The sequence below is a fragment of the Empidonax traillii genome, unplaced genomic scaffold (genome assembly GCF_003031625.1).
Source record: "Empidonax traillii isolate 1590-97213 ecotype Southwest subspecies unplaced genomic scaffold, ASM303162v1 scaffold176:size2985712, whole genome shotgun sequence".
NCBI classification, from domain to species: Eukaryota; Metazoa; Chordata; class Aves; order Passeriformes; family Tyrannidae; genus Empidonax; species Empidonax traillii.
The window spans coordinates 2358018-2380937 of NW_020955369.1; the positions used below are offsets into that span (position 1 = coordinate 2358018).

General features: G+C 38.9%; 1 protein-coding gene across 3 annotated transcripts in view; it reads right to left on the bottom strand.

The window, feature by feature from the left end:
* The window catches only part of USP25 (ubiquitin specific peptidase 25), an 89275-nt gene that overhangs the window by 23624 nt on the left and 42731 nt on the right, over positions 1 to 22920 (bottom strand). For all 3 annotated transcript variants that reach the window (XM_027886017.1, XM_027886016.1, XM_027886018.1), the window contains 8 exons: positions 15251 to 15337; positions 10327 to 10464; positions 9406 to 9482; positions 8599 to 8672; positions 6987 to 7135; positions 2754 to 2881; positions 2298 to 2393; positions 1854 to 2015 (listed from right to left, as the gene is read on the bottom strand). In XM_027886017.1, coding sequence (XP_027741818.1) covers positions 1854 to 2015; positions 2298 to 2393; positions 2754 to 2881; positions 6987 to 7135; positions 8599 to 8672; positions 9406 to 9482; positions 10327 to 10464; positions 15251 to 15337 — 911 coding nt within the window. The remainder of the gene's footprint in view (positions 1 to 1853; positions 2016 to 2297; positions 2394 to 2753; positions 2882 to 6986; positions 7136 to 8598; positions 8673 to 9405; positions 9483 to 10326; positions 10465 to 15250; positions 15338 to 22920) is intronic.

Sequence of the window (22920 nt, forward strand, 5' to 3'; positions counted from 1 at the left end):
TCGTGATACAGCCCAAGGAACCTGGATTCTTCAGTAGTTTACAAAGTTGAGAGAACACTAAGAGCTGAAAATGTTACTCCATATAGCATGTTCTGGTGTTTCTACAGATTGACCAAAAAAAGTCACAAGACTTACATTTTTACAGAACAAACTTCCAGCGTAGGAGTTTGAACAAGGTATATTACTTTTGATTATTGTATTTCATGCAAGCAATGGTAACTTTTAGAAGTTTGTCTTCCCTTACCAGTCATCATCATTTCTACAGTACGACATCTGAAATATGTTTGAAGTCTTTTTAGATTCATGTACTTAATTTCTTTGTACTACACAGTTAACCAGAACCCAAACCCCTGCTTTCCAAATGCAATGTAAAAAGCTATGTTATAAACTGTTAAGTGTCCAGCTAACCAAAGTTATACTCTATCATAGAATCATCTAGTTTGGAAAAGACCGCTAAGACCATCAAATCCAACGGTTAACCCAGCACCTGCCACCTCCACCACTACCCTGAGTGCCACATAAACATGTCTTTTAAACACCTCCAGGGATGGTGATTCCACCAGTTCCCTGGGAAGCCTGACTCAGTGCTTGACAACTCTTCCAGTAAAGAAATTTTTCCCTAATATCCGACCTAAACCTCCCCTGGTACAACTTGAGGCCATTTCCCTGCATCCTATCGCTTGTCACATGGGAGAAGAGCCTGACCCCCAACTGGCACAACCACCTCCTTTCACATGGTTGTAGAGAGCAATCAGGTCTCTCCCCAGCCTCCTTTTTTCGAGGCTAAACATCTCCAGCTCCCTCAGCTGCTCCTCATCAGACTTATGCTCCAGTTCCTTCCTCAGCTCAGTCACCCTTCTCTGGACTCGCTCCAGCACCTCAATGTTTTACTTGCAGTGAGGAGTCCAGAACTGGACACAGGATTTGAGGTGTGGCCTCACCAGTGCCCAGTGCAGGGGGATGGTCCTCCTGGTAACACTATTTCTATATAGGCCAGGTGCTGTTGGCCTTTTTGCCCACCTGGGCACGCACTGGCTCATGTTCAGCCACTACTGACCTGCACCCCCAGGGCCTTTTCTGCCCAGCAGCTTTCCAGCCACTCTTCCACCAGCCTGTAGCACTGCAGGGGGTTGCTGTGACCCAAGTGCAGGACCTGGCACTTGGCCTTGCTGAGCATCATATAATTGTCCTCAGCCTATGGATCCAGCCTGATCCCTCTGCAGAACCTTCCACCCCTCCAGCAAATTCAACACTCCCACCCAAACTGGTGTCATCTGCAAAATGAGGGTGCACCCAATCCCCAATACTGAGTTCCTAGCTTAAATAATGAGAAAACCAACATTACTGAACTTTTCTCACCCTGATACTTTAGCTACTCTGTATTAAAAAGAGTCAGACTGTTAGGTTCCCGACAAACTTGGTGAGAAGTATAAATTGCAAAGCATAAAAGGAGCTTAACTCCCAGGCAGAAATTAACAGATAAATTGTATACCAGCAGCACATATACACTGCCCAATTCAGGTTCTTAAACAATATCCTTAGGAGGCATAGACCTCCCCAGCTATTGTGTGTATTCGAAATTGTAGGTGGAATTGGGCTTTGTTTGAAAATGGAAATTCTCCACCCAGAGACATTTTTATAAGCGCATGAGACAAACACACACATTATTAATATTTAGCTTCATTTATTTAAGTCTGCTGTGCTGAAAAGCACTTCTGGGAGAAGAGCAGAGATTTTAGGCTATACCCCTTAGGAGATGCCTAGATTTATTCACCTGATGAACAAAGCAGCTAGAGTTCCTGCCTCTCTCCCAGATGCTGGCTTGCACTGGGAGAGCAGGAGGCAGCCCTTACCTGGGTGAGGTCTGGGCTGGCACCGTGCCGCTCGCAGGGGCACTTGCACCCAGGTCATCGACGGGAGATGTGCACACCGGCTTGCTGGAGGCGAACTCCAAAGCGTACTGCAGGACATCTACCAAGGGGAATCGTTTAGGACCAGAACCATAGCTTAAATATCTGTTAACCATAAAACGTATTAATGCCATGACTCACGTATACACACACACAAAAAAAAAAAAGAAAAAGAAAAAAGGAAAGAAAATTTTTTTTTTTCTGATTGACTGCAATTAAATAAAGTAAGCCTTTCCTAGCATGTTTCATGCATCAGAATTACAATGTTTAAACACAATTTACAAGAGAAAAAGAAAAGAGTAAATAATTACACAAAGTCTGTAGTTGAAAAGAGTTATTCTAGGTAGTCTATAATACTATTTGCATTTACACAGTTATCTATAGTACCGTTCTAATCTCTGCTGTAAAACTGTGAGGTACTCTTTGAGTCTCTTGATTTCATCTCGTTTAATTCTTGTTATTTCTCTGTTTTTGTGCATATACCTGTAAAACATGAAATTCAGAGAGAAACGTCAGCCCATAGGACCCCAACACCGGAACTGAGGTCTGTACCCACCAGCCATAATCACTAACGTTGAGTGCTAATAAAAACTCACACTCTCTAGAACTTACAATATTCAGCACTCAAACAGAACTGAGACAAAAATAAGCCATTAAACGTTCCCTTCCACAACTTCTAGAGGATGCTTCTTCCATGGTGTCGAAAGCTCTGTTCATACCATGGAGGACAAACACATATTAGAAAGCTACTCTTCAAACCATGCATTCTACCTGGAACACCATGAAATAGCTGACTTGTCATCCTCTTTCCCAAACGGACCCATAAATCATATTATACTGTACCTGTCTAGATACAAAATTGGAGGAAATTCTAATTTGTTGTGTATCTTCTCTGGTCTCCCCAAAGCCTGATTAAACTCAAATCTTGACAGCTCAAACGTTAAGACAGGAGGAAGCTCCGTGAACCAGTGCTGGACAAAAGAAAAACAGAGAACCCCACAATGAATGCCTTCCAATAGCAGTAATTTAATTTAGTAATAATTGTAAAATACCTGCAGACCGACAGCTGTGGGAGAAATTGGTTTTAGAAGGTGGGTCAGCATTAACCTTTGCAAAGCTCCCATCTTTCCCCTTCACTGTAAACACAGACCCTTTGTTGCCCATGCTGCATCAGAGCTTTTCAACTCCTCCACTGCTGTCTGTGTTGAAGCTGAGGAGGCAGGAAGGATTCTTCACGTCACATTTGCCTCACTTCTACCAAAATCAGCCCATGCTCGAACCTACCTGCCTTACTAACTGTCCTGTTCTCTTTTAACTACCCCATAACATTGAAAGGGTTGTTTACACTGTATCAAGTGCTCTTCCTGCTAGTCCCCTCAGGCTCATATTCCTGACCCTTTCATTCACCTGATATCACTCAGAGTTTCTTCTGTGAAGCAGGATCAGTGAGTGCTCCGGGCTGGGCCAGATAAGAGCTCTCAGCAGCATAAAACTGATACTTTTTCTTGAAATTTTCTCTACATTAACAAATTAAAGTTTCTGCTCATGTCTCTAATCACTGCTAATCACTGTTATCATCACCTTACCTCAATTTTCTTAGAGTACTCAGTAGAGGTCTATCCCTAACCTTCCTTTTTTTCTTTACATACATTGTTTCTCAACTCAGCTACAACTACAACACAAATCCAGCATTATTTTTCTCTCCATTATAAAACATAACAACTACTACGGTCTATTCATTTAATAAGTTTTAGATATCTAACCATCAACGCAAGCTTCCCTGACTACTGCAGATGCTATTGCCACATATTTCTGGCATCAATGCCATAGCCCAGATGTGGCATTTGACTCAGGGCTCACTTCAAGTTCTCCTACCCAGTCAAATGTCTTAAATAGTCTTTTCCTCGCAGACAGCCTTTTCCTCCTGTGCTCGTGGATAAAATTTATGTCTGGGTTCCCATCACTCCACATCTGAGTGCAAGGTTTCCTCTCTTCTCCCCTTGCCTGGCCTTAGCACAGGTAACCTTGTCACACTAACAGAATCCCAGGATGTCGCTGAGAATTTTCCTAGTTCATTGCCTTATTTACACCCAAAGTGAGCTGCCTTGCATTTTCTTGCCTATATCAGCCTCCAATAACCACCTTGTCAGTTTTAACAGAGACGACCATGACTTCTCTCTTGCAACAACTTCACACAGCAGTAAATTTCAATGCTTAAGTCAGCAAAGACACAGCACAACCCTTCCCCCTGAAACCCTCTCATGGCAAGGCCCCCAAAACACTTAATGATGATTAAGTTGCTGATGTGCTTAATTTCATCAACAATGATGCTAACAAACATTCTCTCATTTTCCTCACACTTCTAAACTCAAGTATGTGCATTGACCTCCATCTTCTCTTGAAAGAGGATTTAAGTTCCTCAGGACAGGGATTTTTTTGGTTGTTCATACATTAGCTTGCCTGCTGACACCCCACTCCATAGTTGAGGCTTTTAGGCATTCTGATAATAAGAGTAAAAATAATAATGATAATAATAGTGAACGAGCAGCTAAATACCCCATTAGAGGCAAAGGTGGGAATAAGGAAAAAAGTAGAATGCTGCTTTTAAGATCTACTAAAATGTGTCTAGCACAATAATATCCTCTTTATATTTGGTATCAGCTCAGAGGAATGACACTTTAAGTCTTTGTTCAGCTGAGATAGATTCTGCTAAAACCACAAAAAACTGAGCTTCCTTTAGTACTTCCAAGCCTTTCAGTGCACTGTAACAATGCAGGACTGGGGAAGTGATTCTTCTCCTGTACTCAGCACTGGTTAGGTTGCACCTTGAGTACTGTGTCCAGTTCTGGGCCCCTCAATTTAGGAAGGATGTTGAGGTGCTGGAGCAGGTCCAGAGAAGAGCAATGAGGCTTGTGAAGGGACTGGAGCATAAGTCCTATGAAGAGCAGCTGAAGGAGCTGGGGTTGTTCAGCCTGGGGAAAAGAAGGCTCAGGGGAGACCTTATTGCTGTTTACAACTACCTGAGAGGAGGTTGTAGCCAGGTGGGGGTCGGTCTCTTCTCCCAGGCAACCAGCAGCAGGACAAGAGGGCATGGGCTTAAGCTCTGCCAGGGGAGGTTTAGGTTGGACATTAGGAAGAAGTTCTCCACAGAAACAGTGATTGGGTATTGAAATAGACTGCCCAGGGAAGTGGTAGGGTCACCATCCCTGGAGGTGTTTAAGATTGGGCATGGCACTTAGTGCCATAGTCTAATTGACAGAGTGGTGTTCGGTCATAGGTTGGATTCGATCTCAGAGGTCTTTTGCAACCTAGTTGGTTCTGTGATCTTTGAGGCAGCATATTTAAACATAGCTACTAAAAGCAGCAACATCACTACAAATTACTTCAGAGAAAGTCCATCAATTTACTTAGCCCTGGTAATAATGCAGTAATGTTTCTTGGTTTTTCAACATTGTCAATGTCATGTGATTTTCACTTCAATTTCCACATGCTAAGAAGCCAAGTTGATCAAAACCTTGACAATAACTCAAAGCTTAACAGCCTAGACCTCTACATAATTCTTCTGTTCCCCACAATTTCCCAACATTACAGGTTAAAAACCCTCAAAACCAAACCAAAACAAACAAGAAAACGCCCCCAAACCACACAACCCCAAATCTGACATTTCTAGACAAGCATTTATAACAGAACTGACATTTTATGCAAGAACACACACATATTTTAACTGCAAGACAGTCTCAGTCCGCAAGATGAACGATCGTGTTCTTGTAGTAGAGACATAGAAGATTTCCCCTAGAATGAAGAAACAAAACTTTGGATTCTACCAAGGAATTTATGAGATTGTTCTCTTCCAATTATGTTGCAGTAAACATGATCACTGTAAAAGGAATGCTCTAAAACATTTGTTGTAAAACACAAAGTTGGAACTAGAACTTCAGACTGGAGGATGATTTCAGTGTGTGTCACTAGGCTTCGTAATTAAACCCTGTGTGTATGTTGATATGATTAAATGAAGCAAAGTTATGTTACTTCCAAAGACTGACATCAAGGAAGAAATTACACCTTTTTACTTAAGTAGAAGAAATCTCCTAAGACTTCACATCTTTAAAATACTGTGGCAAAACACGAACAGCTGTGTAAAGAGAAAGTAGTTCAGCCCTTAAAGGCAGCAGGGATTCCCGTTTTTCCATACCAATAACCCGCAGGTTATCAGAGAGAGCTCTGCCACAGAAAAATGCTGGGCACACATATAAATGCCAGCAGTAAGAGGGGATGTTTCAGAGCACACCCTCCTGGTTCTACAACCACCAACTACCTCTCTTCCTAACCTGCGACTTCTGCACAAGAAATCTCATTCATCAACTCTTCTCGATATCATACACTGCATACCCCACTGCTTAGTGGGGCTCCATCTGAATCCCTTCACCCACGCTTCCAGCACGTTCTGGAATCTGGCAGCCTCCTGCTCTAATGAGCTCTTCTGGAACAGGAGGAAGAGCAGCCCCACAGAATAGGTATTGTCTGTGCAGCACTGCAAGCAAAGCAGAGAATTGCCCACTGTAGGTGGCAAAGAGGACGAATGGAAATGCCAGTAGTAAGAAGAGAGGGGAGAAGCCTAAGGTGCTGAACAATTACATGACAGAGGCACAGGAGAACAAGGGGAATGCTGTGCAGCAATGGCAAGGGCACAACTCACAGCTGCTGTTCACAACATGGCCCAGAGCAGCAAGCCAGTCAGAGCAGTGCTCAGGTACCACAGGACACCTAAGCCATGACCTCTCAGGGAGATCAAATATCAGCAACAGGCAGGAACCAGCCTGTGTCAAATCACCACTGTAAGCACTTAATTGTGCCAGCTTTTAATAAGCATGAACTTCCTATCTTAAGAAAAATGCAAAAAGATTATATTCTGGATACTCCAAAAGAGATACAACCCCCCCCCAAATTAACATTATGCCAGGCATCAGGACCCACACAGCAGCAGGTCAGGTAAAAAAAACAACCATGAACCCAAATGTAAAATAAAAAGCACTACAACAACATCCCTAAAGAAGCCCACAGGGGCACTTAACTCACCTCCTGACCAGACTTGGCAGAGTTTTCTGAATGGAGGGATTCAATTTCCCCTTCAATCATTGCAGCTTCGAGGCACTCATGCAGATCTTTGAAGCCATTAACCTGTAGCGGATACTGGCCAAACATTTCTGTGTTTTCAAATTTTTTACCTTCACATGAAAAATGAAAAAGTTAATGTTTTAGAAACAAGTGTTTATCTTTTTAAGAAATGAACAATCCTAGGTCGGCTGATCTAGTCTATTGAAAAATACTCACATTTTCTTATTAAGCAGTTCAATTCTAAGTACAAAGTTACAAGTGGTTGAAACATAATACTGAAAATCTCTGTATTTTCTTCTCCAGCCCATCTTTTAATTTGTTTTAGCATCTACTGGCAAAACTCAAAATGACTTGGCTCTACACATGTATGAGAAGTTTTACACATATAAATCAAAATCATCCTCCTCCTGCAAATAGCAGTTTAGTAACACAACTGTACATTGTATCAGCAAAGTCAGGGAATTGTTGATATCAAAGAGCCCTTTGTATAAGTACATTTTGCAAAAATAAACCGCAAAAGAGAACATTCATGATTTCTGTCCTGAAAACAAGATTATACTTCGGTAACAGTGTATAAAGATATAAGCTCAAACATGAGGAGAAATATAGTGATTTCAACCTAGAATTTCAATTTATTTCATCCTAAAGTCAGTAACAAGTCTTCTTAGGCCTGCTAGTTTCTTTCCATTGGTTTGATTTTAACATATCTCTTCAGTTAAGATGACAATGTAAAGGAGGAAAATAGTTAAATGTAAAGGAGCAAGAATGCTGGCTACTAGCAAGAAATCTACAGAATGGTTTTGAAATCTGACAACAAATCAAAAGATATGCCATTCGAGGTCAAGGAATAACCTGGAAGACACTTAAAAGACTAGAGGTGCTTCTTTCAAATGCAAGTCATTAACTTAGAATGCGAGAGCAGATTCACCAATAATAACGTTACTCAAAAATGCTTTCATAGCCTCCTGGAAACAGAGAACGCTGCAGTTCCACAGTTCCACTAATTACATCCAGATAAGATAAAGGGAAGCTTGTTGTACAGTCTCTTCCTCCTTAGCACTCCCTCCAACACTGCCTTTGGGGAGGTTTCCACTGACTTGTTTTCAGCAAACTGTAACTTTTAGGAGGGTGAGTTTTTCATACAAGAAATTGTGCAGAAGAAAATGCAAAAAAAATGAAATTTTAAATGGCACTAAATGAATAAGAGAGAGTGAGAGACTAGTTCGATGAAATACAGTAAATTGCCCTCTACATACAATTAATAAGTGGTAAAAGTGCCCAAATAATTTCTTCCAAGGATCTTCCCTCAGCATCTCACCCAAACTTCTGCTGCACTGAGAGCAATCAGATCCTCAAGGCTATCAAAACAGTCTTTCTGGATCCCTGCAGCTCACTGCATTTACCTTCAGTCTCCTATTTCCAGGACAAACCATTTGTCACAGACTGAGCTTATACTGTCCAAGTGTGCTTCTGCAGAAGTACCTAAATCCTACAACTGCATCGTTGACCCATGTACTTGGACAGGCACTGGACAGACACAACCACAGATGTCCAAGTAAATCCAGATGCATACCTTCAAGTACACCTACTGCTAGAAATCGTCCATAAAACAACTCCACCATTGGGTTCTTTGGTTTCTCTCCATCCCTAAAAAACAAGAAGTATGTTAGTGGGGGGAAAAAAATAAAAAAAATCAAACACAAGCTACAAACTTTTATTAAATTACGAACAGATTATTCTGAATTCATTATGGAAATTATGCTGCCTATTTTACTCAGTTACTGTTAATTTATATTTGTACTTTTCTCTAATGACAATAACAATGATTTGGATATTTGCAGTGATAAGTATATTCTGAAAATTAAGTTTCAGAAGTGCCTTGTTCTAGGAAAATCTATGTAAACCAGATTCAATTAATGAGTGGGTAATTGTACAAAACCCCTGTAAAAGCTATTTCCTACAATGCTCTAGAAAAAATATGTAGTCAAAAAACTGTTTACAGATGTTTACTTATACAAAAAATGAGTATTTACTGCTGAGATGAGGAAAAGGTTTTGAAGTATTTCAAACTGCATGATCAAAAAGCAAAATTTCGTTCAAATGAAAAGAGCCTAATTGATGGTACAAAAACCACATCTATATTCTTTATACACTTTGGACTTCATTGAGCTGGATTTCTAACACAAAATAAGAGAGTGTAAAAGACAACTGATGGAAAAAAACAAGGTATTGCCATGTATGGAAAAAACCACACTGGAACCAAAATGAGCTACAGAGTTGGGTCTTTTCAGCCATAGAGAGAAGTGGATTTTTGGTTGTTTGGTTTGCTTTTCTCTCTTTTAAGTGTTCAACATGCAGAGCTAGAAAAAAAAAATCTTACCTCTCCTCTTCAGCTTTAATTTGGAAGGCATCTTCTAGCCAATCTAATAATTTGTGTGTGAATTCACTGACGTCTTGCTGTTAAAAAATATAAAATGATCAGTGTATGTTCACATATCAGAGAATCATAGGCTACAAGTAACAGAACACAATGAAGTGTCACCTTACAAGATCAGTATAGCAGTATTCCCCTCCACAACTGTTCCAAAATCACATTGTGCCTAAGACTATTCCATGATTGGTGTTTGTTTTATGACTAGCTCTGGTGTTCCTCAGATGTGACACTGTCCTGTGATCCTTATTACTTGGGGTCAGCTTTCATACCATTCTAGTCCAAAGGCATCTCATGAATCCCATTGTTCAAACCCTTTGGTATCTAACAAGTGGTGACTAATATTACTTTCATCGAGCACTAAATTCAGCATGCTGTTGTAATTAAACACCTCAGCCACATAAACTCATGTGGGAAAATAAAGCATCTCAAGAAACAAAGTGTTTCTCAAAAAAAGCATAATATACTATGATTCAGGAAAGAATCCTGAACACTATCTACACAAACAGGTTAATAGGACTGTACCAGCCCTGGATGTACTGTTAGATCAGATAATGCTCTTTTAAAAAACCTCAGACTTGAAACTAAACCCTAAAACCAAGAATGTGGAACTATTAGTTAATTTCTGAAACAACAGGAAGAAAACTGAACAATGCTGAGTAAAACGCATGCTGTCTGGAATATTTTCTTAATTTTCCTAATAAAGGTGACTAGAAATCACATCATATCAGCAGAAAAGCTCAAAGACTCTGATAATAAGTTTTTTCTGTGGACATTTTGAGTTTTTGTTGTCCACTGTAAGTACTTCCTATTGCCAGATGACCCCAGAAGACCATAAGAAAACATGCATAAGATTGATAAAAAAATTACCTGTTGGGAATCATTTGATTTAAAAGCATCTTTAAGGATTTCAACTGCTCTTGATGGGTCAACATATTTTCTCTTTGAACCAACTAGAAGTGCAAATAGGTACCTCAATTCACGCATGAAAGGCAGATTCCTATGTTCCTGTATTGGAAGAATTAAAAACATTTAACAAAGTGATAACAAAAATCTACATACGTGCTACCCAATAAACTAAATGTATGACTTGCCAATCATCATAATAATACATAAGTGTACTTATAGTACTACAAGGTAGTGTTGCATGCCTTTTACTTGCCAATTTTACAAAATAATGTAGTTCTCTGGAAAGAAAATTACATTTCAGAAACTAAAAGCTCCCTGAAATTATATCTAGATAATACTGATTGTCTTGAAGTTGGGCTACACTGACAACTGGGCAAGTCACGTTGCATTTAAGACAGAATTGTTCCTCTTAAGACTTACAAATTTTTAAGTAATACACTGTAACAATACACCTTGGTTTTATTGAAATTAGTATTCCACTATATCTCTAGCAGAATTTCTTGTGAGCCTAATCACTATTCAGTACCTTCTTAAGCTTATTTTTTACTGAAAACTAAATTCATAAAGCGTACATAAATATTATTTCTCTTGACAGAAGTAAGAGAAACAGCCTGCTCTCCTTTGTACCTATTATTTAAAGCACAGTTCATGGGACTATGGCATTCTTCCTCTGGTTTCCAGAAGAGAAGAAATACCTTCTGCCTGTATAATGAAAAGCAAATAAAAACACAACTCCCTCATACCACAGATTAAACCACAAGTGGAGACTGGATATCACTCATACTCCTGAGTAGATAGTTGACAAATACTTGTGAAACTAAACCCCATGTAATACCCACTCGTATTTAGAACAAAGTATCATTCAAAGGCAGCACAGATGTCAGATGCTGGTCAAACTAGAATTACTTGATGACAAACTATTTCACATGCTCATCAAACAGCAGACTTGTTTAGTCACTCCTGTGTCAACCTAGTATGGACAAAGCTTTTTGAATGTTAAGTATGTTTTACTTTAGCTTTAAAAGCTGTGCAGTGAAATGGAATATATGTTTTGCATAATACCTAAAAAATACTTCTAGTCACATAAATCTCTGAGTTTAACTTGCTCTTCTAGTCCACCTTGCAAAATACCTGCCAGTTATAAACACTGCTCACAGAATAGGCTGAAGACTTCAAGTGCCACCCTAGCAATTCAGCATTAAGTCATCTTAATTTAAGAACAAAATCTGTCTCCCATTTAGATATCTAAAGACCTATATAACAACAAAATAGGGAAACAAACTGCAAAACCGGTATTTTTCTTACTATTTAATAAAGCAATTTATTAAAATGAACACGATTTCAAATTTTAGATACAGATAGATTTTATCCAAATGTTTAAAAACCAATGATAATTCATATGCACAATATAAGTTATTACCACAGAATATTCTAGATCTTAGCTTTTTTTGTTTTTTTCTCATCTGAAGTATATAGGCAGTACTGCTGCATTAGCCAAACTTACACTAGTACTTTGGCTGAGCTTTAAGAATATTTGTACCTCTAGGTCGAACAACTGGCTACCAATGTCAGTAGGATTGCTCAGAATAAATATCTTTATAAAGGTTATCAAAGTTCTCTAACACTAGAAAAATCCTTGCTGTTTTTCAAAAATCAAAGCTTGATTTAATGCATTAGGCGTGATCCTTGACCAGATTATGTGGGCATTACCACAACAAACAGATTCTGACTGAACAAAGCCTAAAAACTTCAAAAGAACATGGGCCAGTTCCCACGACAAGGTATACAGTTCCACGGAGGACTTGTACAGTAAAACAAAAAGAACTAATGAAGTGATCACAGCACAGCAGCTACACAAACACCAAAAAAAAAAAAAAAAAAAAAAAAAAAAAAAAAAAAAAAAAAAAAAAAAAAAAAAAAAAAAAAAAAAAAAAAAAAAAAAAAAAAAAAAAAAAAAAAAAAAAAAAAAAAAAAAAAAAAAAAAAAAAAAAAAAAAAAAAAAAAAAAAAAAAAAAAAAAAAAAAAAAAAAAAAAAAGATTAAAATGAGTTTTGAATTTAAAACTGTATGGGAAGGTAATAATCTGAAACAGTCTCTATTTTATCACCCATGCTGCCTGCATAAGTAATTTCTTAATACATGTCGGAATAACTTTTGATTATAAATGCTGCTAAAGCAGTTTGCATATTTAATTCATAGCAAACACTCATTATTGTCAATCAGTGTGGAAGGACAGTGACATAGTGATAACATTGAAAATAATATCCAAACAGGCAGAAGGATGTGCTAACCTGTAGCACAATAACCCGCTTCCTCTGATAATAAAATGTTTCCTGAAGATATCACTAAGGCCAAATATTTCCCTGGTCTCACTGTGTACAGCAAAAAGGTCTGTTCATGTGACAGCAAGAAGTAAGAGAACTGGGAGAGCCAAAGAAGTTGCAATAACTACAGAGAACTGTATCTGTGCTACAGAAGGATAACAAGGAAGAAAAATTAATTTCAAAATAAAAAGAAGAAAGCCAGATTGAAGATGTTAAGTGCATGCCCAAATCCAGAAAAACAAAGCCCAATTAGCTGAGGCAAACAGGGTGAGATTGCTGTTGTTTGGGGTTTTTTTTTTTTTTTTTCAAGTTAAAATTTATACCAATGACCCCTGGATTAACAACTTCACATGCTAAATCATTCATATCATTGGGATTCAATATATTGATGGGAAAGAAAAAACAACCCTTCTATGCAAGATTCCCTGAAGTACAACCACGTGCTTTAATTCTACATCAAGAGGTTGTCATGACCCTGGAGTTAAATAAGTCCCATCAACTGGAAGAACAACCGGATGTAAACCAAAGTATTAAAAATCTGGGATTATTAAAACTTAGTCTTTATTAGGAAGGGAATTTGATCCTAAAGAATGTCAGTTATTAATACTAGAATAAAAATTAAAACAAAACGAAGTTGAAACAGTTTCAAAACAAGTAAGCAGATGGAAATAAATTCCAGGGCCTTTCCCCCCCCGCCCTTTTGTCAACTAGTAACTTATATTAGTCCTTTAAAACAATTTGCCTCTACTTGCCTTCACTTATAAAGAAATAAAAGCACCATATTTGGGGGCATGCATGCATATTTCCTCTATTTGTCAAAGTTCCAACTAGTGATCTCTTTTCCTAAACTGTCCCAGTCCTTTTTCAGCTGTAGATAAGACAAATGAGTACACCAATTAACAAGTTATTTTATCCTGGAATTTAAATTAACAAAGGAGAGGACAAAAACTACTGCCAGAGATTCTTACTAGCAGGCCTGCAGAAAGCAAGGTTTCTGCACAAATCCATATCCTCTCCAGGTGTCACACCATTTCACACAGCCTTAATACTGTCTGTCATGGTCAGAATTTCTTAAAAAAAAAAAAAATAGCCCTTTGGAATTGCTAAAGGCATTCAGCTGCAAGTGTCAATGCTTGGGCAAGATGGTTTTCAACACAACAGCTTGTTACTAGCTATTTCATACCACCTCTTAGATGCCAACTGCTTTTTACACCCTGAAAACTGAAGGTAAAGAACTCTGAGTACCAGAAGACATTACTAAAACAAATTATATGATGAATAATTAAATGCTACGCAGAAAGTCAATCTAAAAATAAAATTTTAAAAAAATTCAGTACAACTCTTTGGTAAAGCATGACTTTTCTTTCTTACACTGCCCCATCCCTACCTTGTGCCACATTCCCACCACTACCCATGTATTTTCACACCATCTCATGACAAATGCAAACATGCTTTCCTACCCCAAAAAAAGTGACTCCTTCCTACTTGAATGCGGGAGGAGGAGGAAAGGAGCAGGGACAGGGGAGAAATTACACCGTTCTGATTGAACATTCAACTTCCCTTTCAGGGCACACGCCCAGAAGTTTGGAAAATGGACACTGTCTCTTTTCCTTTGCTTCTCTAATTAGAGCTCCTAGTTTTGCTAGTGAATGTTCCAGTTAAACCTGAAGTGTCAAACAACTAAGAACACGCAGACAACACACTCCCTTTTTTAAATCTGAAAGAAAGGGGCAATAGGCAATAGTTTAATTTATGGTGAAGGTGGTGGAGGCATTGGAACAGGTTGCCCAGAGAACTTGTGGATGCCCCATCCCTGGAAGTGTTCAAGGCCAGGCTCAGGCTGGATGCAGCTCTGAGCAATCTGGTCTAGTGCACGGTGTTCCTGCCCATGGCACAGGGGTTGTAACTGGATCATCTTTAAGGTTCCTTTCAACCTAGATCATTCTATGATTCTAATTTCTGGATATGCGAAAATTCACTGCCTTGTAAGCCACCACTAAAAGTAACAGTACCAAGTGTCTTCACACTTCCTACAGCCACTTCCTCTTCCCATCTCTACCCCTCCAATTTGTAGCATGGAAACCAAGGGGTCTCCATGTACCTCTCCTCAGAGGGTGTCCATGAAGGAGGAAAAACTGATCTGAGATCAGGCCATGACCATTCCCCCTTGCTAGTTTGAAGTCAGAAGAAACCCGAGCCAAGACCCTCCCCTCCTCAATCCTATGAGAGCACCAGGATACACATGAGAACATTTATGCTTATAATCACCTCATGAAAAGGCCAGAAGAGACAAGCTAATAAAATGGAAAGCTTAATCTCACATTGTGAGGTTGAGGGAACTGGAATAAAATGTTTGCTATAACAAGCTACATTCACATGAGAAATGCTCTGCCTCTCCCATCTACCACGAGGCTGATGTCATTTATGTAAGATCCACAATAGGAAGCTCAGAGGACTGGTAAGTGGAACCTCTAAAACTCATGTTAATTTGAGCTAGAGAACAGTGCAAAATTCAGAGAGAAATGCCCTTAGCCATGAGGGGAAGTCAGCTTCTCATTTTACCTTTTGGTTTCGGGGCAAGTCTTGAGCATTTGCAGGAGGATTGAAATTCAAAACTAGTCTTCGAAACTCCAGTAGGTTAAATAATGACTGAAAAGAAAAAATTAAGAAAACCTTTAAGCACTTCTACAAACAATACAAAGTTCTTCCAAACAAGCAAAAGAAATGAAGTTTTAAACTTATGCAATGCTAAGGTTTCATTTCAGAAAGTAGGTTATTTCACTTAACTTTGCTAGGCGTATTTTCATCAGAAGACAATTATTTTTGCCAAGAAAACAGCATAATAAAAAAAATCCTATGCACTTCATCACATAAATGGTACAGAAGTTTTATATGGTAGGCAAGTTACCTTTTACAACAAGGATTTTATTAATTGTATAACTATCAATTTTAAAGCTGAAATGAAAGCTTGTTTAGCCATCTAAAATTCATCCTGTAAGCCCTCTATCATCTACCTCCTCATTGCAGAGAGAATACACTTTTCTATATGCAATTTAATTCCTCTTGCAATTAGCTGTACTTTTTGCATTCTGTCCACTCCTCCCATTATTACAGGATGTGAGGGATGTACATTTGAGTAAGGAAATTGGGTTACACACCTCAGCAGTAAAGAACTGATAATATTCCCATTTTACAAACATTAGGACATGAAAACAGTTATCTACACGCACACCCACAAAGAACTCCACAGTGTAACACAGAGCCTGGAGCCAAGAGACTACAAGAACAAGACAACTCTGTGTTGCAAAAGAATAAAAGTCCAAAGCAGTGGCTCAGAACTGGAGTCCTGAGCACTTCTGTAGCTGCATCACTGCTTTTCTGTACAGACAGAGAGCACCTTAACTGAAATTCACTTCATTAAGAAAGAATAGCATTTTGTTGAAGATAGGGTAGCAGAAAAGGTCCAAAGTATTTTAAACATGCTCATCAGAGAAGCATGGGAAAGATTTGCCCTCCTATTCATACCTTTTGGTTTTGCAATCTATAATTAACTCTTCCCCCTCCCCCACCACTTATTAGTTTTTTACTTTAAAAAAGCAGAGCTTGCCAAATCCAGCAATAGATTTTGATCCTGCAACTTGTCCTATCCTACACAAGTGAGGACTTAAGTCACAGATCACAACAGGTTTAATAGGATTTCAACCCCACAGTGCCAAGAAAGTGAAACTGTGAAGAGGCTCTGCATTTATCCTAATACTTTAGAACACAGTGGAAGGAAAACAAGTTCCTGAAAAGCTCCCATGGTCCTGACTTTCCTTGTAAAAGAGCCTGTACAGAGCTTAACCTTTATCCACACCCCACAATATAGAGGATCCCCAGCAAAATGGAAAGTCTAGAGATATATCTTTCCTAACTTTTTTAGATTTAAAAATAAAGTAATAAAAAAAAAATCAAAAACATCAACCAAAATATACTTTCTGAGCTTGCTAAAACAAAGCAGATAATTGAGTAGTCCAACTTTTTCTTTTGTTTTGCCGTTCCAAATACATGTTCCCCTTTTATCCATCATTGCAAAGAAGGAAGATTAAAACAGAGTCCTTTGTTTACTTACTCAAAGCAGAGAAAATGTTAATATTTAATTCAAGTGTCATTCTAGAAGCTGATACTAATTGAAGTTATATCTCATGATGTAACAGCATTCCACTGGTGGGCTCTTCATCAAGCAAAACACAGCAATGTCTTACATACAAAATAAACCAGCTGCTGAAATACAATGTCCAAAGGCTGAATTTTCTCCATGACTAATCCAAGTGCCATCAAAATGCCAAGCAGTTGAGCAGGTCCATTTCATAACACAAATACACAAATTATGTATAGAAAACTGTACTCGAGTTTAGCATTTTTGCCCAGCATTCCATCCAAAAGTTTTTCCCAAAAACTCTATTTCTTTAATCCAGGACTCCAAACTGAACACAACTCTGTGTTTTTTTATTAACCTGAACGAACCTATTTGTGCAATCTGTGAGAATAATTAAGGGGATTGTCCAATCTGGTCCTTTCTTCAGCTTTGTTCTACTCCACATTTCTTATGCAAGATATCTAGTTATTAAACTTCTCTCCAGAACAGCTTACTCTGTGCATGGTTTTATTGAGATGCAGCAGAACCATCACAGTTAATATACTGCCAACAGCACTAATGATAAGGACAGTGCCATAGCTCTTCTATACCGAGCTAAATCAACCCAGGACACTTCTGAAAAAGCTAAATCAACTTCAGGACACTTCCATTAGGAAAAATAATTCCCCAGTGTAAGTGTAGAAAACTGCCTGAGACCAACCAATTTTTGTGCCCAAAGCACCTCAGTGAGGAACCTACAGTTCCTACTGCGATAAAGAGCTGTAAACGAGACCTCCTCCCCTGGTCAACCAGCCCAGTGCCTCAGAAATAGCCAAGGCAAAAGAATTTCCAGTTTGCTGAGGCATCTTTTGCCCTTCCAAACACTTTACATGGAGCAGCACTTCACCTCTTACCCGCTTGGCTTCAGCTACAGAAACATGTCAGGAACCCCAGTGCGAGAAAACAGGCTGGATCTAAAAGGTGGGTACTTCAGATCTACTGGCCTCGATCTAATATGTTTACAAGTTACCAAAGCATGCAGAATTTATGCATGCAAAGAGAACTCTATGAAAGGTGGGTTTGTGGATTGTTTTCCCCCCCACGTAGGTATTTAAACCTATTTAAAAGCTGTCACCTGGAAACTTGACCAAGCCAAGGCTGGGGTAAGTTATCCCAATTCAAATTACCATGAAAATCAACACATTTTTTTAGAATACCTGCCTCCTATTATGTTAGTTTGGGGGGAGGAGAACAAGATAGTAAAAGAAAAATGAGAATAAACAACAACGGAAATCCAATGTCAGTTCAGGTCACATTAACAACAGAGAATGACAACAGATGCACTGTGGCTGTCCCCTGCTATAGGTGGTGATGATGTAGACATATTTTCTATCATGCCAGAGAGAACCAGGCAGAGTTGTAGCTTCAAGACTGTAAAATACTAAAGCCTTCACTTTTCTGAGTAATGTTAACCTACACAGTCCAGATGCAACTTCTGAATATAAGTTGTCTTGGTCTCACCTAAAACACCCTGCTTATCCCTTTTCCCCCCTTCAAGTCTAGGATTATGAAACATAAGGACCTTGGCAGAATTTCGATTGCCTGAGTGAAGGATAAATTCAAGAACTGTGATGCTGCATTAACGGTGCAAGGATAGAAATTAGTCAGCATATTAAATCCATAAAAGCTTAGCATGCAGCACAGGTCATTAAAAGCCACTGGCAGAGTTCTAAGTTAGTAAATTTACTGACACCAACAATACTTAGAGAGTAGGAGAACAGTACTTCGAATCTAGATAAAAGATGACCTACCAAGCTGCTGCAGAATGCTTTACACAGGCTCTGTGATGGATTCTTGCGTGTTCTGTAAGCACAGGGCACTAAAAACTTCTGTTTCACTAACAAACTTATGAAAACATTTTGTATTTTTTCCAGCATTGGGAACAAAAACAAACAAACAACAACAAAAAAGGGGGGGGGGCAAAAATTTTTGCACAAGAACTAGAGAATTTGTAATAGAGATCACCTTTATACAAGTTTACATGAAAACCTTAAGTTCATAATACCATGAACAGAGACAGCTTCCCATTAAATTCACAAAGGTTAAGCTTGGAAGGACAGAAGGAAGAAAACCAAAAACTAAATATATATTATTAGGAGAGTTTGAAAAACAACTCTTTGGCAGTGACAAAGAGAAGTATGCACTCTGACAGAGCTCCTAAACAAATGCCTTCAGGTACTGGCATTTACCTAAAACATGATCTTGTGTAATCTAAAAGCTTACATATGCTAGAGATATGATTAACACATCACAACACCCCTTTGCCTTGTTTAGTCATCTGGGACATTTTAGGCATTTCCAACTTGACATTTATTCTGATTTTAAAGCCACGAAACAGAGACCATATCTGCCTTCATTCTGTATAGCAAGCAGAGAGCAATCTTAAATAAGTCCTAGAAACAAAAAGCAAAAATAGAGCTCTATATCAAAATACATTATTTGGAATAGTTTGCCTCTGCCAACATGACAGATTAGATTTATGTTCTCACCTCATTTTATAAACAATTTTGGTTGTTTATGGTATACATACGTAGTTTTAGTGAGGTAGAGTGGGCATTACTGGAGTTAGCTTTTTATTTGTAGTAATAATCTAAATCAAATAAATGCCTCAAATTGAATATTTGTGTCCAAAGCTCCATATTGGGGGGGGGGGGGGGGAAGGCAACTTCACTGACAACTAAGTCCCATTCTCTCCAGCTTTCAAGTCTATATCCCTATATCCTGAGATAATTGGGATTGTTCAGCCTAGAAAAAAGATGTCTTCAGGGTGACCTAATTGTGGCCTTCCAGTGTCTAAAGGGAGCCTACAGGAAAGATGGAGAGAGACTATTTACAAAGGCCTGGAATGACAGGACAAGGGGGAATGGCTTCAAACTGAAAGAGGGTGGGTATAGATTAGATATTAGGAAAAAGTTCTTTACTGTGAGGCACTGACACAGGTTGCCCAAAGAAGCTGTGGCTCTCTCATCTCTACAAATGTTTAAGGCCAGGTTGGTTGGAGCAACCTAGACAATCTTTAAGGTCCCTTCCAATCCAGGCCATTCTACGATACAAATTTGGAAGAATCACTTCTCTCTCCCCTTAAGGCCTTCCCCATTTTTCTATTTATTAATCTATTTTTTCCCTTTTGGTTTGTATTCTTGAACTTCCTTTTCTCACAGCAAAGTCCATGAAGTGGCTGTTTATTGCCACTGCTGCCTGCCCTGCTGCTCCTTACAACCCACACCAGGGCTGCCTTCTACTCCTACACTTGTGCATGTCTTATTCTTTTAAGTAGTAATTCCTGTTTCCAGAATAAAGACTAATGACAGGCATTACGAAAATTAGGAAGTAACTCAAAACATATTCATGATAGTGCTCCTTGACATACACTGAGGATTTGGCACAGTCCAAAGCCTCTCTGGCATTCTCTAGAAAACTGCACGTAAGGAAGACAGAAGAGAAGTGAGGAGAGCAGCTTCAAAGCTGGGATTTGACAGGTTGCTGTTCAAACTTCACTGTGAAAGCATAGGAAGAGGAGTTTCTTCTCTCTGCCTCTCTGAAACAAAATCTCCTACAGACAGATATGACACTCTCTCATGGCTGAACTTCAGCAGAACAACCCCACATGGACAGTGGTAGCAATCAGTGAAACGTTCAGCAATTTCCAAGTCAGAGAGATTCCATTCCATATCTCAAAAGCTTTGGAAAGTACCTCTAAAAGGAGTTTCATTTATAAACAGACAACCAATCAGCATTCCAAACTGCTGATAACCAAGGTATAAAAAGCAGCTTTAAGCGGTCATGTTTTATTTCCAGAAGACTGAGGTGCAACATGGAAGAAGATGGAAAACAGCTTGCATACTGTTTGATCTAGAAAGTCAAACTAACTTAAAAATGCTAGCAGACTTAGTTAAAGTCAACACTTTAAACAAACAGCTCACCATGGTATTACCAGCCTGCCTTTGGAGAACATTTACTTGTTTATAGCAACTAACTCAGAACATTATTGCAATTCAGAAGACAGCTAAGTATGATATGTGTCCTGAAGAATTCACTTTATGTTTGTGTCTTGGCACATAGTAAAAAATGCCATTCAACCACTCCTCTATTACACGGGACAAAGCAAGAAAAAAAATTCTGTTAGGACGTAAAATAAGAGCCAACATTTCCCTACATGGTTATGATTTTGAACTTCTTGCATAGATGAAATACGTGATATAAACTTCAACAACACACCTAAATAATGCAATGCTTTCCTGCATCTAGGAACTGCACATAGGACTGCAACCCCATACTTATCCTGTATCCTGTATTTTCCTTAAATGAGCAGCTATTTATGAGCCAAAGCTAAAGCCATCATCCACTAAAGCTTTCCAAACCCTCACAACAGAAACTTCTGCAATATTATGTATCACTAAATAGAAGGTAAGAGTTTGAAAATCACACAAGCAACCTTAGGGAACTGGAGACCACAGAAGAAAAAAGAAACAGTATTAAAAGGAATGTCCTGTAGATAAATATTACAGGATGACTGAACTTGAAAGCAACAAGTCAATCTTTACCAGGGGAAGAGAGGGATGGGAAGCAAGAAACTAGATTTCCAACATTATTATTCCTTTGCCCACGAAACTCTACAGAACAATTTATCTCATGTATCCCCCACCAACACCTGCCCTAGGCTATTCCAGTGAAAACACTGGAAAGAAAGTATTCCATCCATGACCATTGTAACCCAGATAAGGAATTGAGCGCTGGATGTTCTGCAGCACTATAAGCCCAGGGAAGCAAGGGAGTCATGTGTAGTTTGTATGTGTGTGTGTGTGTATATATATATGCAAATTTTATTATATAATCCTAGGATTTTGGGTATTAATGCATTACTACATCATCCATCACAATCCTTTCCATTCATCATGACAAATAAGAAACATAAACTAATGTGTAAGTTAGATACTTGTGGGAGGCTGCTTCAAAGACGGTAACAATAGCTGAGCCACCAGCTGGGAAGAAAATACTTGCTTGATTCTCACCCATCAAGCTGCCCTGCTTCTTCCCAAAACCAGAAGTTTAGGCTTGAAGGAGATCTAAGCCCACATATATTGACACCAGGAAAGCAAGAAGCCTTGCTCCCAAACACAATGCAACAGATTAAAATGCCAGAAGTTGTGGTAGGGACCCTGAAAATAAAAGTCAAAGAGAAACCATGGAGATTTATGTTTATAAGACAGTAGTTTGTTAATTCTTTTTTCTGCAAGCTATGTACTTTTGGGGAAGAAAAAAAGTCCCATTTTTGGATGGCTAACTAGACCCTGACAGAATCCCAGAGAATGCCAAACACCAGCTGTCCTTTTGGGATACCTCATTTGGTAAAGGGAATGGCTACAATGCAGATATGCCCTCTGGAAGTCTTGGGACAGAGGAAAACGCTGCACTTAGTACTTTAGGCATGGGACCAGGGGAAGGGGAAACAGAGCAACATTTACAGTACAGTTTGCATTGATTCCCCACACACTTTATTCCTTCCATCAAAAATTTGCCTTGGCACACTGAGTGTGTAACATTCACTAAGCAACCAACCAACCCGGCATTTCCCGTGACACCTTTTTCAAGGAGCAAACCCTGCACTATTTCTCACACACAACAAAACCCTTATTTTGGAATTCCAAAAGAAAAAGTTAGTCTTGTGCAATGTCTTAAAGCAAAACATCTGGGAGGCAACTTGTACAGGCAGCAAGCCTAAGACATGATTCCAACAGCACATCCAGGTCCTGTGACTTAGCCACCTTCTACATCTCGTGTCCTGCAAACACTTAACTCGTGCTCAGCGTGAGCTACTTCACAGGCTCCATAAATGTATTATTTATAAGCCATTTCCAGACTATAAACTCTTATAGCCAAGGAAAACTGTGAAGTTACCTTTTCACCAGGGAGTCACTAAAATCTACTGCAAAAAAAGTAAAAACAGAGCTACATCTGTGTTTTGTTTCTTTAAACAGTTGGTATCTTAAGTTCTATTTCAAGAGCAGACATATGCAGTTACAATAATCAGAAATTTAAAAAAAAAATAAAAACA